The sequence below is a fragment of the Rattus rattus genome, chromosome 12 (assembly GCF_011064425.1).
Source record: "Rattus rattus isolate New Zealand chromosome 12, Rrattus_CSIRO_v1, whole genome shotgun sequence".
NCBI lineage: Eukaryota > Metazoa > Chordata > Mammalia > Rodentia > Muridae > Rattus > Rattus rattus.
The window spans coordinates 60,782,147-60,800,808 of NC_046165.1; the positions used below are offsets into that span (position 1 = coordinate 60,782,147).

The window sequence follows — 18,662 nt, forward strand, 5'->3', positions numbered from 1 at the left end:
ACCTTCACTGGTCACAAGAGCTTACTTCCAACTAATGGGATGGGTCACATTAGAATTCTCTCAGAAAATTTAACGTGACACCAACATCCTCACTGCCCACATTCACGTGCATAAGACAAGGAGACAGTAACTCCAGCTTGTTCGGACAGATGCCTAGTGATTAGACACATACTGCATAAAATCCCTGTTAACAGTTCAAGATTCCCCTTGGACTTTATGCCCGTCTCCCTCACTGTTCACACCAGCCTCCAACAGACTGAAAAACCGTATTCTCAATACCAAACCCACTTTGATTCAGCACCGATTTAGGGAAAGGGTTAAAATTTTCGACTTTAAGACTTATTTTGAGAATATTCTGACTTATCCTCCTGCTCGTAATTTTTTATCAGCAGGAAACATTATCTGCAGATAAATGCGGCTGGAGTAATGGTCACTGGCATGAACCAGAGACTAGGAACACTAGTCAACAACCATGGGACGAGCAGAAAAATCAGGACCCACTGTCACTTCTCCCTGCCTCTGCATGTCAACTCTAGGACAACGTTTTAATTAAATTCAATGCTTTCTGTGATGTTCTGAAGACTCAGAGTAGAGATATGAAGAAAATATTCAAAACACACACTTCTCATGTCTAACCGGAGCCCAGCTTTATTAGCTGAGATGCTGAGGCCTAAAATCTACTTGACATAGAAAACATTCTAGGGCAGTCTTCTCAGAGAAAATATACTGAAAGGATTCATCCTTGTGTAGGCTCTACTAAAAATTTGTTTCCCTTGCAAATGCTGTCACTGGCAAAGTCATTGGTTCCAGAACACACTGAAGCAGGTTTAAGTCGAAGGACACAGAGTGACTAAGGTTTCAATGGTTTCTTGGGGTAGCCAGTGAGGTAAACACTGATGGTGGTCAGTAAGTGAGGTAGACGGTGAGGCAGACAGTTAAAGTAGTCAGTCAGGCAGTCAGGAGACAGTGAGACAATCAGCAGACATTCAAGTAGACAGTGAGGTGGGAAGCACTGAGGTAAACAGAGACAGTCGATGAGAACAGCTACGGTAATCAGTGAGGCAGAGGGCGAGACAGTGAGCAGACAGTCAAGGTAATCGGTTTAGTGAGGCAGTTATAGTGAGGTATTCCATAAGTAGACAGACATAGACAATAAGTGGTAGACACTGAGACAGTCAGCAGACAGTGAGAGAGTGACGTAAACAACAGCAGTCAGGCAGTTAGGTAAGCACTGAAGGTAATCGGTGAGGTACATGATGAGGTAGACAGGGAGATAAACAGAGAAGGCACTGAGCTAACCATGGAACCATGTCAGTGTAGTCAGACAGAGAAGAAATCCAGTTGAGGAGCTAGTGAGGTAGCCAGGTAGTGGGAAAGGGAAATAGTGAAGTAGCCAGTGAGGTACCCAGTCAGTGGAGCAGACAATGAGGGGAGACAGCGGAGAAGCCAGTTGGTGAGGTAGCCTGTCAATGAGGGGAAGACAGTAAGATAGTCAGTGAGGCAGACCATATAGGAAGTCAATGAGAGTCTGATGTAAACAGGCTATCAGTGAGGCAGCCAGGCAGTGGGGTAGACAGTGAGGTCGTAAGGTAGACAAGGAAGGCAGTCAGTGAGGTAAAGAGTTAACGTAGTCAGAGAGGCAGTGATATAAACAGTGAAGCAATCAGTCAGTGAGGTGGACAGTGAGGTAGACAGTTAAGGTAAAGGTGGGGTATCCAGTCAGTGAGGTACTCTATGTGGTTATACAGTGAGGTAGACAACTAAGGTTCCTTGGCAAGTGGTTTTGAGAGATCAACCTGACACACTAGGACTTTACAGAAGGAGGGAAAAGGGCCTTGAGGCCAAGCTTGCATCCTGGATGTAAACAGAAATTACATGAAAAACAGAATAGGTGCCCAAGTGGCTCAGTGATTTTCCAGAGGTGAGAGTTAACATCAAACGCTTGCTGCCATTAGATACCATCTCATTTTTTCCCTGTCACTGCGAAAAGGGCACAGCTATTCCGGAAAGAAAAAAAAAAGTCATTTTTTTCCTTCAAGGAGGGCAGCGGTGTGGAGCAGCGGTGTTTGCAGGGGCTGGGGCTGCAGAAGGAGGAGGGGCGTGAAAGGAAGGAGTGCTTTAAGAAGAGGCAGCTAGGATTTTTCCACAGGGCCCCACACCGGCCACTGCAGAGAGAAATCGGGAGGTGGGGGGCGGGGGGGTGGAGAAAGGAAATGTCCCTCAGGAGGAATGGAGGTAGGGGGCAAGGCCAAGTGCAACCCGCTGAAGGAGGCCAAATCTCCTCCAGGATGCAAACAAGCACCAGTCATCTTGGGACACAGCGGGGAAAGGGGCAACCAGAATGGAGGTCTGCAGAGGAGAGGAGGGAGGGTAGAGGCAGGGTCTCCTCCAAGTGCAACCCAGGGACAGAGATGGACAAGCAGCGGGACCTAGGACCTCCCCGGGGCCAAAAGGCGTGGCCAGGCAACCTATTGACCGTCGCGAGGCTAAGACAGCGCACGGCTAACCCGCTCAGCCTAGCCTAGACCTTCCGAGGGGCCCGCGCGCGGCCGCAGCCCCCGCCCCCAGCCCCCCCACCCCGCAGTGCTCTTACCTCCACACCTGCCCCATCTGCAGCAGGTGGATGACCGACTGCCAGATCCACACGGAGAGGCGGCACAGACGCTGCGCCCCCGGGGTGGCCGAGCCCCCCGCGCCCGGGCCGCCGCGGGCCGCGCCGTGGCCATAGCCGGCCCCCATCATTGGGGGTCCCCGGCTGCTGAGCCCCTCCACGGCGCCCAGCCCGCCGCCCGTGTAGTCCTGCACGAACCAGCGGAAGCTCAGGCTCTGCACCAGCAGCGACGGCACCAGCACGAAGAACAGGGTCAGCCCGAAGCAGCCGTAGTCCCCCTTGCGGTAGTAGTCGAGGGCCAGCCACAGGTCGGTACCCACGTCCCCGAAGAACACCAGCAGCGCGAGCACGATCCACAGGCAGTCAAGCCACGGCCGCTCCACCTGCGGCGACGCGGGCTGCGGTCGGCCGGCCGAGGGCGTCGGGGGGTGGCGGCCGGCTGCCCCGGCGGCTGCAGCGGCTGGTCCCCCCTGTCGGCGGCGGCGGCGCTGCGGCGCGGCTTCTTGCCCAGCAGCGAGCGCAGGCAGGCGGAGCGGCAGCCCCAGTAGCACGAGGAGGTGTTGCAGCAGTGGCAGATGTGCAGCGAGCTGCTCTCGCCGGGCTCGCTGCCGTCGCCGCCGCCGCAGCCGCCTCCCCCGGGCTCCCCGTCCTCCTCGCCGCTGCCCACCGCCTCGTCCAGGTTGTGCAGCTGGGCGAAGCCCACCCCCACGCCACCGCCATCGGATTTCGCCGCCATCTTGACTCTCTTCCCAGCTCCGGAGGTTGGGGGGGAGGGACGGGTGGGGGGAGAAGGCAGGGACCGGGGAGGGGGGGAACGAATGGAGAGGAAGGGGGGCGGGGAGGAAGCGGGGAGCAGACGAACGGGGGGAGTGGGCAAGGGAACCCCCTCCGCTTCCGGGCGGTCCGCGTCACTTCCGGGCGAGCCCCCCAATCGCACAGCGCCCGCAGCCTCCTGGCCCTACCCTACCGGCCAAGATGGCCGCCCTCCTGTGCCTCAGCTGCTGGGCGGGGGGCCGGGGGGTTCTCCCCGCCAGGGCTCCCCTTCCCCTCTTCCGTTGACCCCGAAACCCATCAGGTTGACCCCTCGGCGTTTCAGAATCCCGCTGGGCTGAGTGAGACGGTCCAAAGTGTTCCCTGGAGGAGGCAGTGCCAGACGTTTTGGGGTCCCCTTCCTCTGCGTCGCAGCTCTCAGCTTTGCTCTGGGAGAAACGCCCCCTAACACCCTCCCGGCTGCGGGCAGAGGGGCGGGACCTCTGAGGGAAGGGGAGGAGCTAGTAAAAAGCAGGTGATTACTTGTCACTTCCGGGAGATAGGATGACCTCATTGTGTAGTTAGACACCCCCTTCCCCCCCATCAAAATGGCTGTGTCTCACCTCTGGCTGGGTAGACCCCACACTCATCCGTATTATTTTCTTATTTTGAGGGGCTCTTTAAAAAATTACATAAGTCAATATAGAGTCCACAAACTTACTGATTTTTTTCTTCTGTTTAGGCAACTCTCATCTCTATGACCCCCTGATTTTCCTGTCACTTGATAACTTTCTCATCTTTTGCAATAAAGTTTCCAACTTTCTCTCAAGAAAATTCCAGGCAAAATTTAGCTAGAACTCAGCCTGTTTGCCTCTTTCCTGTTGTAGCAAGAACTGAATGGTTGTCTTGTGACCTTGAGTGTTTTCTGCAGTCAAACAAATTTCTACCTACTTTTTTTTTTTTTTTAGTGTGATTTTAAAACTCTATAAAGACCTTCATTTGAAAAAAAAGCTTTAAGCTGTATGTATCAATTACTTGTTCAGGCAATTTGTATGTGTGAAACTTGTCTTTGCAAGTTTTTTGGGGGGTGCTAAGGCTCTGTTAGTAAACATGGCTTTAAATGAGTGAAAATGTTATTAATGTGCTATATCATTAAAATAGGTGCAGAGTACTTGAGCTTCACTAACAAAGTGTATAAATGAGGCAGCACTAAATGGATTTGAATTACAATGCTCCTTCAGTGGAAGAGAGCAAAGTGCTTGGTTATGAGTGATAAGTTGAAATGAGTATTTTGAAGAGAAGGGATGAAAAAGAAAACACGGATTTTCTCATCAACCTCTGTAGATTTTTTTAAACCCACTTTGTTTTCAGTAAACCTGATTATGCCAATAACGGGGTTTGGGGGTTTTTGTTTTGTTTTTGGAATGCTAACAAGACAAATAGGTAATATGTTTATAGCATTGAGGTTCTGAAGAAAAAAGCTACTTTAGCATGACATTTAACCCTATAGGATCTACTTAATTTTTAGAGTGACTGGGAGAGAAGAGAATACCCTATTGTAGAACACAAGTTTACATGAGTATATAATGCCAAGATAAAACCTATAAAGACCGAAAAACTGAAGAATTTTCCCCACACATTACAGAAAGTGATTCTAAAATCTACCTTTTGGAATCATAAAACTGCATCTTTTACTTCTTACTATACTTTATTCCTTTTACTTCTATGCTAATAAAACAGCACTAACAGATAAAAAAATTTCTGCATACAAGTGAAAGATTTTCTTTTCTGAAGTTGAAACAACACCTTGGAGGCTGGAGAAATGGCTCAGTGGTTAAGAGCACCGGCTGCTCTTCCAGAGGACCTGGGTTCTCTTTGTCACGCCCACATAGCAACTCACAGTTGTCCCTAATCCTAGTTACAGGGGACCTGGCCTCCTCATGCAGACATAAATGCAGGCAAAACACCAATACACATAAAAATAAACCTTTTTAAAAAGAAAAAAAGGAACAAGCAGTCAAATAACATCTTAAACCATGGGTTGAATACAGTTGCTCAGACCTGAATTCTAGTTCCATTAAAGTACTATTGTGAATAATATAAACCAGATAATCTTTTTAATCCTCAGTTGATACTTTTACATCATGAAAAATATGCCTTCTTTGAAAAATGTGTTCAGTGGGAGGACAAGCCCTTGGTCCTGCCAAGGCTCAATCCCGAAGTGTAGAGGAATGTCAGGGTGGGAAGGGGCAGATGGGTGGGTGGGGGAACACCCTCATAGAAGAAGAGGGAGGGGGATGGTATAGGGGGTTTATGGACAAGAAACAGGGGAAGGGGATAACATTTGAAATGTAAATGAAAAATACCCAATAAAAAAATACCCAAAAAATCTGCTCAATAATAATCTACTCAAAGCTTTCAACGTGATACCACATAGGCAGTAAATAAATGGTATCTAACTGCCTGTGTTATTGTTGCCCTTACTGTTACTGTTAACATTTGTATCACCCCAATATATGTCTAGCTACACTCCATTAAATAGGTTTATTGGCACTAATGAAAGAAAATAATTTTAAAATATCTCCAGGAAATAAATGCAATTAATTTGTACTTTTAATTATATTTTCTTTAAGTCTGTGACTATGAAATGAGATACAACAGCATGTTTATGATTCTTATTTCTCTATGCTGTGGAAGAACAGAATCTACTAGTGAAATTAGCTAAGTAATTTACATTCACTAAGGCTAACAAAAGAGACAATCAAAAAGTGTCAAATTGAAGTTTCGAGTAGATACGCGATTCAGTCTTTTCAAGTGGTTCCAATTTTGTAATTGCTGGCCCAACAATTTTATCTTTGTGTCTTTTTTAGAAGGGTGGGGCACATATATTCTCCAATCCAGAAGGCTCTAAAATAAAAGTCAATTACAGTGATAATAAACCTATCACAGAGACTTACTGAAAGATTAATATGAATTTGGACTGTTTGGTGGAAGATACTTTTTAACCTAGAATTTTAGGTCAGTTAAACATTCTGTGTATGTTTAGCACTTATCAATATTGAACACATGAGCATTAAATAGATAAACGAGTTAATGACTAATTTTATGGGTAACTAAGATTTGAAATCATGTTAACAAAAGTTAGAGTTTATATTTTATTATGTAAATCTTTATAAAAATCATTGGAGTTTTATAGAGACAATTCAACCCTTTGTGTAAATCATATAGAGAAGGGTAAATAAAAATAATTACTCATTTGCCTGCTTTCAATATACAGGGTGATAGTTAACCTTTTAATTTGAGGTCTATTAATCTGCTATTTTGGTGCTGGGGATTAAACTCAAGACCTCATATATGCTAAGCATGTGCTTTTAAGCACCCACTTTCACTTAATGTATCTTTCGTGTCTTTTCTTAACAGCTTGGCTTTGAGATGACCTTGTGCTAAGAGGCTGCTTAGACCTACTAAGCACCTGTATTATAGGTACTAGTGTGACTTTTTCCTAATCTCTCTCTCTCTCTCTCTCTCTCTCTCTCTCTCTCTCTCTCTTTACTTATTTTATGTATATAAGTACACTATAGCTGTTTTCAGACACACCAGAAGAGGGCATCAGATCCCACTACAGATGGTTGCGAGCCACCATGTGGTTGCTAGGAATTGAACTCAGGACCTCTGGAAGAGCAGTCAGTGCTCTTAACCACTGAGCCATCTCTCCAGCCCCCTAATCTCTTTTTTTAAACCTTTGCTTTCTATATAACTCAGTCATTAGTTAACAGTTTGATCCTACACTTCTATTACTATGTACACTGAAAATCTAAACAAAAAGGCATGTTCCAATTACATGTAAATTAATTCTAAATACATTCTAAGCGCTTTTTGAGTATAATAAGGTAGTTTTACTATATAGAAGTTGTGGCATGAATCCTGTTTGGAAGCCCTTAGGGTTTTCCTTCTTAATTCTTGGCTATATTTAGAAAAGCGAAGAAGAAACAGTGTTGAAGGCTATTTTGTATTAAACACTCTCCTAACTATTGTTCCTTTAAAATCTTACCGTGTTACCAAAAGGCTCAGGAGTTGTTTCTCCATCATAATCAGTTCTGCTCAATGACTTCTCCTGAGTCAAACCCTGTGCCATCTGCCCTATCACTGGTCCAACCCACTGGCGCCAACCCCAAAGGACATCATATCACATTACTGGTTGTAGAAAGGACCCAGTTACATTGCAGTGATGACACACATCTAGGACATAACACATAAAACCCAATGTGGGGCTGGACCTCAGCATAACACTGTGGATGGGCTATGTAAGCTCCTTAACAATAAGTGTGCATCATCCTTATCCTTCTATTTTACTGACTTCTGTAGAAATAGAACCTCTTTCAAAAGTGCAAGGCAAATTCATAGACCCTGGTATTTTGATATTTGATGTGAGGAATTGAAGTGTTGGGCTGAAGAGATGGCTCTGAGGTTAAGAGCACTCGCCCTTGAAGAAGACCTAAGCTTGGGTCCCAGCACCCATACCAGGTAGTTCACAACCACCTGTAACTCCTGCTTCAGGAAGTCAGGTGCCCTCTTCTGTAGGCACCTGCACACATGTGACATATACTCAAACAAACATGCACCCATACAGACACACACACACACACACACACACACACACACAGTATTCAAATATTGTTACTGGTGGTATAAAAATGGGACAATCCCTATAGAGGAGAATTAGACTCTGCCTGTCAAAATTACAGATGGATTTTCCTCTAAAACAGTAACCTTTCTTATGGAAGTTTATCCTATAGATAAATATACACATATCAGAAGGTACATATAGGGCTAGAGATATGGCTTAGTGCTTAAAAGCACTTCCACGTGACCTGGCTTCAACCCCCAGTACCACATGGTAGCTCACGACTCTCTCTAACCCCAATTCCAGGGGATCTGATGGTCTCTCAGAGCATGAGGCATACATATGTTACACAGGCTGGCAAAAACAGCCATGCATATAAAATATTCTTGACATAATTTGTTTCTTTAGTTATTTATCATTTCTTTCCTTGTACATTGTGCCCTGACCATAGCATCCCCTCCCTGCCCTCACACCAGTTGTTCCCCACCACGCTTTATTTTTAAATTTTTTCATATGATATATTTGATCATATTTCTTCCCTCCCCCCAAGTCCTCCCAGATCCTTCTCACTTCTCTACCTACCCAACTTCATTTTTCTTCTTTTAATTAAAAACAAGCAAACAAACCACCAAACTACAACCAAAAATGCCCACATAACCCATCTACTTTCAAGATTCTCAAATGTGAGTCCTGTCTCATGACGTGGTTGGTTAGAGCCATATTATTTATGCCTCTGTTGCAGCAGTACATCACAGATCTACATGTAGACAAAACACTCATGCACATAAGAAAAACCTTTTAACAAAGTATGTGTGTATTCATATAGCTCAGTTCTTCATGTAGCATATCTCAAATAGCAGAGAAATATGGAGGGGGTAAGAAGACCCAAATGTCAATTCAAAAGGAACTGTTAAATACATCGTGCTGTATCTGTATGACAGAATATGATGTGGTAATGTTGAAACTGTCAGTCTTTTTTTTAAGTTATGTAAAATGAGCTGTACAATGTGTTATACAAAAAGCACAAAGTACAATACAATAAAACATGCTTCGTTTTCTGTAAGAATGTGGAAGTGTATTTATTATCTGTTCCTGTTTGCTGTTTTCTATATAAAGCAATGTGGAGAAAGTGCCCAAGAAGTAATTAAAACAATTAATTTCCTATAGGATTGTATTATAGGTGTGGCAAAATGGTGCATATGGGAGCTGGGATATGCACATAATAAAATTGGAAGATACTGAGACTGCTGTATCACAGCACAGGCCTTCTGGGTCACAGAGGATAGGACAGCAGGGTCAGCCCTAAGAGGCCAATGTTGATAGTAACAGCATCGAGGACTCTGTAAAGGCATCATCTCTAAACTCCTAAGTCAGACACTGGCGAACTGATAGAAACCTTTTTGGGGCTTACTTATATCTGTACTATCTAAGCAAGAATAGTGAGTTTCATGACTTCACTTTCCAGAGAGTATGACAACTTCATCACACAGACACAACTTTTATGAAATCAATTCATTATCCTCAACTGGAGTAATATGAGAGGTGAGCACCAACAAACTAAATCAGAAAGGCATTTCTCTTCTCTATTAATTATTTTATTTATTTACATCCCAAATGTTGCCCTTCCCCCTCCCCCAGCCCCAGAAAGGCATTTCTGAGCATCAGAGTGCTACTACATGTGTCCCAGATTGAGTTTATGAGATTGGAGAGAGGAATTTGCCATTTTAACAGCCAATCTCAGTCCCTTCATTTACTTTGGATACATTACCTCAGCTCTCAGTTTTATTTCCCTCGTATGTAAATGGCTCATACTCGGATCCCTCCATAAACGTGTTGTAAAATGGGCCATGGGGCACAGTAGGTGTTCAGTAGACATTGATCTTTCCTCTCTAGTTACTTCCCTGTGTTTAGTCCCTCAGTCCACTACACAAACTGCCACAAACGAAATCACTTAAAGCAGCAAAAGCGTATTGTCTTACCCCATCCAGACTCAAAAAGGCATCTGGCTGAGCCAGCCCCAGTTCCGGCAGGCTGTGTCCCTCCTGCAGACTGCCAGGGAGGATGTGTTCCCACGCCTTTTCTGGATTCTTGATTGTGTCCACAAGCCTTGACCTTTTCCATCTTCAAAGCCAGCTTCACACCCACCTCTAAATTTTCTCCTTTCTCACTCCTGCCCACACCTGAGGGAGGCGGGATTTTGTTTTGGTGAAGACAGATTTTTTTATAATCCGCCAATTCAAATGTTAATTTCTTCCAAAAACACCTTCACAAATCTACCAGAAATCTAGTTTCCCTAGCTCTCTTGGCATCCCTTAGTCCAGTCAAGCTATTATGTAAAATTAGCCACAATGAACATGGTTTAATAAAAAAGACAGGTTTAGATTCCAATGACAATGTTTTCTAGATGAATATAATTTGTTGGTTATAAGAGGCAGATTAATTCATGTTGAGTTTCTGAATGATAAAAACATTGCCTTCTGTGGACCTCCCCATTTCCTACAAGACATGTGCTAAGAAACTCTCCTGAAGGCTTATTGGATACTTTCTAAATCATAAGGAAATATAAAAATGCAAGGAACACATTTTATCCAAGTTGAGGCCTTTTACCTAATCTCTCCCATTTATAATTTGTCTTCCCTGCCACCCATCTCCCAATACCAGGTAAGATGCACCGACTCACTATTGCCTGCCTTACCAAGTGCAAACGGCATTTGTAGTTTCAGACCATCCATAGCCTCGTTCCGTCCAACAGAGGATGAATTTCCACCATTAGCCTGTGCATGCCCTAGGCAAGGAGCTTGTGACCGTGTACCCTGGTTTTTCCTGTGATTTTCATTCCTTTGCAAAGTGTTCTTCCTCCATTTTACCTACCATTTGCATTCAAACCAGTACTTTTACATTTTATTTATTATTTATTCATTTTTAATTCACTTCATGTCCCAATCACCCCCTCCCTTCTTTCTTCCCAGTCCCACCCTTACAAATCCCTCCCTCCATTGTCCCTCCCCTTTTCTGCCTTCTCCCCAGAGAAGGGGAGACCCCCAGATCTGGCCCTACACAGCTGTAGCAGAACAGTACTTTTAGTGAAGGGGAGCTAGGGAATCAGCTCAGGGGATAAAGTGATTGCCCCTAGAGAAACCTATGTAAATACTGGGCAGATGTGGTAGCCACTCTCTAATTCCACACTACTTGGGCAGAAACTAGATCCTAGGAAAGCCGGCTAGCCTGTATTGGTGAGCTCTGGATTCAAGTAAGAGACCCTGTCCCATGTGTCTCATATACAGAGTAGGAAACAATTAAAGAAGCTACCCAACATCTCCCTTGGGCTTGCACATCTTCCTGAGCACCCATGTCCACACCTGTGCTCATACACATGCATACACACAGAATAACTGCACATATAAGAAAGAAGGCATTTTAATGAAAACCTATGATAGAGAGATCATGCTAATAAAGGCTCAAAATCCCTTCTCATTTTCCAATATGTACTTTAAACATTTAAGTATATTTAATACTTTAAAATTCCTTCAGCAAAAAAAAAAATATGTCAAGCTGTTTTCGTCCAGTGTGATGCCTTCTTCCTCTATGCATTGTATATTGTTGCATTCTTAATTCTTAATTCATGTAATGTTTTTTTCCCCTCAAATCACAGCCATAAGGAAGCCATCATCTCGGTTACTTCTTGTCCTTTGGGCCAAGATCAAGTATAGGAACCAGTTCCTCCGATTCTTTGAATAAGTGGATTCTCAGGTATGTGCCCCAGAAATATTTATAGAGCACTTATTGTGTGGTTCAGACCTGTGATAGATAACTCCACGGGTGAATCAGAGACTATAACCAAAGTTTCTAGACACACCATGAAGGCATGTACCAAGTAGAGGGCATAATGTGTGCAGAAGCAGGACCAGGAAAGAGCAATGGGCCATAAAACTGTGCAGCCTGTCCATTGCATTGGACCCTGAAGAAGACAAAGATGGTAAGTGAGCATGTGTGCTGAGTGCAGCGAGATTTGCAGATACCAGTGTGGGACCTATAGTTGATCCCACAGGCTTTTATCAGAAAAATGACAAGTTAAACTTTGTGAGTGTTTCTTTGTTGTTTTTTTTCTTTTTTAATGTGTATGACTTTTGGCCTGCATGCATGCATGTGCACCACATATATGCCTAGTATCTGTGGTAGCCAGAAGAGGCCAGCATGGATCCCCTTTTGGAAGCAGTTATAGATAGTTGTGATCAGTCATCTGAGTGCTGGGAACTGGGCCTGGGGTTCTCTGCAAGAACAACAAGTGTTATTAATCACCGATACCCCCATCATCATCTCTCTCCAGCTGAACATCGTGTCTCAGATGAATTATTTTGATGAAAGTGTGCAAGTCAGAGCAAGGACTGACAGTAAGGGCCTTGGACTGACTAATTAGCTGGTATCATTATAAACAAGCATTTGGGGGTTGGTAATTATTTAGTCTAAATGGGGAAACACATTTGATTTTAGTAAAAGTTCTACTAAAACTAGATTTAGTTAGATTTTCCTAACCCAAACAGAATCAATTGTCATTTTAAAAATTAGCAGAATAAATGCTGGGGAAATATAAAAGTGCGTGCCATACATGCATTAAGACCTGTGTTCGCTTCCCAGAACCCACATTAAAAAGTCAGCCATGGTGGTGCACACTTGTAATCCCAGTGCTGGGAAGGCAGACATAGGTGGACCCCTGGAACTCCTTGGGATTGGCCAGCTAGCCTAATCTAATCCATGAGCCCCATGCCAATAAGAGACCGTGCCTCACAGAACAAATGGCTGACTATGGAGAAAAAGATATTCAGGGTTGACCTCTCACTTCTCTGTACACATTCATGAATGTGCACACATGCATGCACACACACACACACACACACACACACACACACACACACTAAAGCTTAAAACTTTAGAACAGTTTCTGCTTTCCTATAGCTCTTTCACTCTCATCAGTTCTATCTCATAATTTTCTAAACTACACCACTTTACAGGAGCACAGCAAAGGGTTTGAAAGATAGGTAATACAATAAGTCAGCACTATACGATGCACCATTTGGTTCTAAAATGCCAACAGAATGCCAAGTTTTTGCTAATGTAGTCACACATGATCTTTAGAAAGAAATGCCAACAAACTATGTCTGCCAACCACTTTGTTTTGTTTTGTTTTTTCTTAACCTAGGTCTTGTTTACTTAGGCACAGGTAGAAAGATCACCGCCAAGTCCACCCCTAGTGACTCTTCTGCTGATATTTGTACCTTCCCCTTGAGGGTAACCAGAACCTGTGCCTTGATTCTAGGCAGTAGCATGACCAAGATGGTGGGTTATGAATCTGTGGTTTACATTGTGTAAGTGTGATATAACTGAAGGCGTTCCTGGGTGCTCAAGGTAGCAGGTGGCCATGTGGCAGAAGGCTCTAAGACTGGGGAGTAGCCTCAGCCAACAGCAAGCAAAAACCTAGAACCTGCAATAACAGAATCACAAAGAAATGAATTCTGCCCTGGCAGCAAAGTCTTCCCCGGTAGAGCCTATAGAAGCCTGGCAGCACTTTCAGCCCAGTCCTGAGAGTCATTAGGCAGAGGCCCCAGCCACACTGTGCCTGAGCTGCCTCCCAGACACTAGGAAAATAGGTGCATTGTATTCAGCTACTTGACTTGCAGTAATCTTTGACAAAGCAACTGTAAATATGTTCAAACCAGGGACTGGAGAAATGATTTGACAGTTAAGAGCACTTGCTGCTTATTCCAGAAGACCGGAGTTCAATTCCCAGACCCACACGCAGAAGATTCACAACTGTCTGTAACTCTGTCTTTAACTCCAGCTCCAGGGAATCTAACACCTCTGGCCTCTACAGGCATATGCACACGCACACGCACAGACACACACACACACACACACACACACAGACACACACAGACACACACACACACACACTTAAAAATAATACAAATGAATCCTTTAAAAATGCTTCCAAGTCATAAATGTTTTGTGTCTTGTGCAAAAATTTTTGAGATTTAGAGCATTCAGATTTGGGAGCTTGTTCCTTTGGGTTTGTTTGCTTTGCTTACTTTGTTTTGTTTTTTTTTTGTTGTTGTTGTTTTTGTTTTCTGTTGTTGTTGTTGTTTTTGACAAGGCCTCACATACTGCCAGCTGGCCTGACACTAGTTATGTACCTGAGGATAACCTTGAACTCCTGATCATCCCACCTCCACCTCTTGAGTGCTGGGACTGAAGATGTGTGCCACCACACTCAGTTTATTCAGATTTTATACTTTCAGATGAGGGATATTTCACCAGCAGAGCTTGTGAAACTATTAAAGCAAAGTCACCTAAACTCCAAACCCAAACACTCTGGTCCCAGGTTATTCGGGGTAAGAGTCGTCAGCTTGTGTATAGCGTGTGTAAAGGATGAACATAAGGGTCAGGTCCCAGGCACCCTCTTACCTTTCCCTGGGTCTGTGGAGTTGTACAACAGCCACATTTATTTGCACTGTGTCTCTAGTTGGCTAAATAATTCCTTGCCTCTCTTGTTGCTCCAGTGGCCTGACTCCTCCTCCAGCTGCTGGCTAAACTTTGAGTGGAAACTGAGCTAGAGAAAACAAGGGGCCATTGTTGTGTTGAGGTGTGCTTTGGGGGGGGGGCAGGTCTGTACAACATCGGTGACATCTGGGAAGCAGAAGAGGCAGGTGTCAGGTGCCAAGAGGTGACTCGGAGGCATATTTAATATTCATATGGACAAATCATCTTATATATCCACAGCATCTCAGGGTCTCGATGGATGTTCATCTTGATGTTCCTAGAGCAGAATTTACAAGCCTCAAGGGAATGCTGACTAATAGGAAGGCATTTTGACAGGATGTTCAATGCCCTGGTTCCTGAGAGGTGGGCTCACAGATGTTTACTGTATTACACTAATTTCTACACAGAAATATTATGAAGAAACTTTTGTATAGTAAGGGTACAGAAGTCAATATACGAATTTTAGGTTCAGCCCAAAGTAGTTTTTAAAAAATTCTGTGTGTTTGTGAGTGGGTGTATGTCATTCCTGGGATACCCAAGGAGCCAGATGGAGATCTGATCCTCCGGACCTGGAGTTACAGGCAGCTGTGAGCTGCCTGCGGTGGGTGCTGGAAACTGAGCTTGGGTTCCCTGTAAGGACGGTGTGTGTTTATAAACTGAGCTTGGGCTCCCTGTAAGGATGGTGTGTGTTTATAAACTGTCGAGCCATCTCCTCTTCAGCCCTTGTTTGTTCACTTGTTTGTCAGCACTTATTAAGGATTTGTCTACTCCAGGACTTTTATGTACAAGAGAAAGCTACCATTTGAAGGAGTATGTTGCCAGTTCTTCCCAAAGTCTACAACAGCAGATCCCTTGTCCTCTTTCTCTTTCTCTCTCTCTCTCTCTCTCTCTCTCTCTCTCTCTCTCTCTCTCTCTCTCTCTCCCTTTCTTTCTTTCTTTCTTTCTTCTTTTTTTTTCCAGCATAAATTCAGTGAGAAAAAGGCAGAGAACAAAATAAACCAGGACGAAAATCAAGACAAGGAAAGCCCAGCTGAGAAAATTCTTGCCTATTATCTAAACAAGAAGGTTGGAAATGTAGCTCAGTTGATAGAGTGCCTGCCTAGCAGGCTTGAAACTGTGAATTCAATCCCCAGTACTTCAGAAACCTGGAGTAGTCATGGGAACCTGTAAATCAAGCACTTGGGAGTTGAAAGCAGTGGGGGTCAGAAGTTTAAAATCGAACTTGAAAACATAAGGAGTTTAAGGTCAGCCTGGGCTACATGAGACCATGTTCAAAAAAAAAAAAAAAGCTAAACAAGGAGGAAATATCTAGGAAGGAGGAAGGTCCAGTTCGGTAGAGAGAGCAGAAAGAAAATGCAGTCTTTTTCATAACAGAGACAGAATAACTCAAACTCTAAGGCTGGCAAAATGGCGCAGAGAGTAGAGAGGCCCTTGCATAGCTGTGGGATTCCCTGAGTTTGTGCCCCAGATCCCACAAGGTGGCTGCAGATAAGAGACTCCTGTAACTTATCCCTGACTTCCCCTGTACTCACACACATACACAACTAATAAAAACAAAACACACACATATGGGCACAGTGAGGCTGAGTCCACACAGAACTAGAAGTTAGGGCTCACCCAGCAGGTCTTTTAAACGTTAGACACAGTGGCACTGAGTATCAGGGAGAGCCATCATCAGTCACCCCTTCTGCTAAACAGCACAAAGCTTCTTTATTTCAGCATTTTCATCCAGCATCGCCCGGGCAGTCACTGCTACATAAACTGCAGCAATAGAGCAGGATATAAGAACCAGCTCTATCTTCTATAGACTCTCAGATCAGACAGGAAACAGAAGGGAGGCACCAAGCAAAACTTACATCATCATAGACGCCATCATACACGGGTGGACAGACATCTGACTTACATAGGCAGACATGTGTGTAAGTATATGTGAACATGAAAACCATCCAGCATCCTTGCGGACCCAGTCCCACTGTGCCCAGAAGTCTTACAGAATAGCTGGCCACCTCCTCGCATGGCCCTAGAAAACTCTAGAAGCAAGTACAGTTGACTCTTGGTTTGATCATTTTCCCATTGTTTCTTCTTGCATAACAGCCACTATCAACATTCCCAGCTAGACGGAACACACGCTTTCACCTTAGCAGGCTCTACCTCCAGATTTCTGTGCCCCTCTTTGTCAATACTGTTTGCCTTTGTTTCTACAACCCGATACTTGATTGATAGTTTTGATGCTTTTGCAGGAGTAATCCCTAAATCCTCTTCTTGATCTGTGTGCTAGAGGATTATCTGCTGCCCAGACACATCACTGGCCTGGCCTTCTTGCTCCACAATTAATTATTAGTCTGCCTACAATAAATTACATTTGCCATCTGCTGATAAAAATCACAAAAGTCCAAAAGCCTTTCTATGGCTTTCGCTGTGTATTTGTGGTCTGTTCTGCTTCCTATCAGCTGAATCAGTTGCAAAATAGGAGGTTTGGTTTCTAATTCTTCCATATAGTGGAGCTTATATGAGAAAGTTTCCTATAGAATGTATTCAAGAACATGTTATGAACTTGAACTTGATATATGAACTGGAGTATGCAAGACAAAAATCAATATAGTTGAGCTGCCATGAACGAATACATGGTTCCAGGCCACCCAGGGCTACGTGGCTAAACCGTGTAACAAAAAAAAAAAAAAAAAAAAAAAAAAAAGCAAAATATATCAAGAAAAGCTGGGTGTACACAGTGAGTTTCAGGCCAGACAGAGCAACATAGACCTTGTCTCAAAACAGGAGGAGGGGCAAAATGTTAATAATAGTAAAAGGAATAAATGAAAAGTGAATTGGGTTATTTTAAACAATTCTGCGGTAAGTTACAAAATAACTTTAAATTTTAAAAATGATGCACTTAAGAAAAAAGAAAGGGTAATATTAAGAACAGATCTTTCACAATCTACTACATAACAGACCACTGAGATGTCTCATCCCCATCCCTAAGGCACTTATTACTAAGCCTGACGAGTTGACTTTGATCACCAGAACCTGTATGGTGAGGAATTAGATTAAATAGACTTGTGGAGTAGCAAAAGATGTCCCTGGCCCTAATTCTGGAGGCTGGAAATTCAGAATCAAGGTGATGGCAGGGTTAGTTTCTCGTGTAGCTTTTTTCTTTGACTTGTGAGCTGACTTCTGTGCTTACATGGTCCTTCTCTCTATTTGTCTTTTGGGTTTGGTTTTGGTTTGGGGCTTTGGGGGGTTGGTTTGATATTTTGATGCATTTCTGGCTTGCCTAGAACTCAGAGAAATCCATTTGCCTCTGCCTTCCAATGGCTGGGATTAAAGCCATGCGTCACCACACATGGCCTGTGGTCTTCCCTCTACACAGGGTCTATCATTATCCCTTATAGGAAGGGACGCCAGTGATATTAGATTAGGGCCACCTACCCCCAATGACCCCACATACCTTATTTAGCTCTTCAATATTCCCATCTCCAATTAGAGTCGTCAGAAATACTGAGGATTAGATGAGAACACATGAATCTAGAGAGACATAATTCAGCCAAGAGCAACCTGGAATGGAGTGGTTCTGTCCGGTTGTCAGTCAGTTGCCCACACAGAGTTAGGGTCTTATTCTGGTGTTAGGATTTGAGAGTCCTTTGGGTCCACCTAGGACACATCTGCAAAGCTTGGCCCTCTGCTACTTATGATACCACATCCCAAGCGCACCACCATTGTGAATAACATCTCACTACCCTGTCCTCCAGAGTAATAAAGAGGCATCTGTTTTCCCAACACCCTGAGTCTCTGTACCTGTCATCCAAGTGGGAAATATTTCATCTGGGTTTAGAAGATGATCATTGCCTCAGATGCTATAGTCCTTAGTAGATTAGGTTTTCAAAACAAATGCCTAGAGATAGATTCTTCTGATGCCCTGTCTTCAAGAAGCACCTGCTTCAAATGAGACAAAAAACGTAGGGGCAAAGTAGTGATTGAAACTACTGTGAAGTTACATTTTTATTTCATGTATATGTGTGTTTTGCCTGCATATAAGAAGTACAATGCGTGTGTGCTTGCTGCTTGCAGAGGTAAGAAGAGGACCTCTGGTACTGGAGTTACAGATGTGTGGGAGCTGTCGTGTGAGTGTCGGAAACTGAACTTGGG

At 43.9% G+C, this 18,662-nt stretch overlaps 1 protein-coding gene across 1 annotated transcript in view; it reads right to left on the reverse strand.

Annotated features, from left to right (window-relative positions):
* The window catches only part of Xkr6 (XK related 6), a 203,282-nt gene extending 199,853 nt beyond the window's left edge, over positions 1-3,429 (reverse strand). Inside the window, 2 exon segments of the mRNA XM_032918317.1 lie at positions 2,594-3,056; positions 3,059-3,429. Of these exon segments, the coding sequence (XP_032774208.1) occupies positions 2,594-3,056; positions 3,059-3,347 (752 nt within the window). The 5' untranslated portion in view covers positions 3,348-3,429.
* Positions 3,430-18,662: the final 15,233 nt, after the last annotated feature.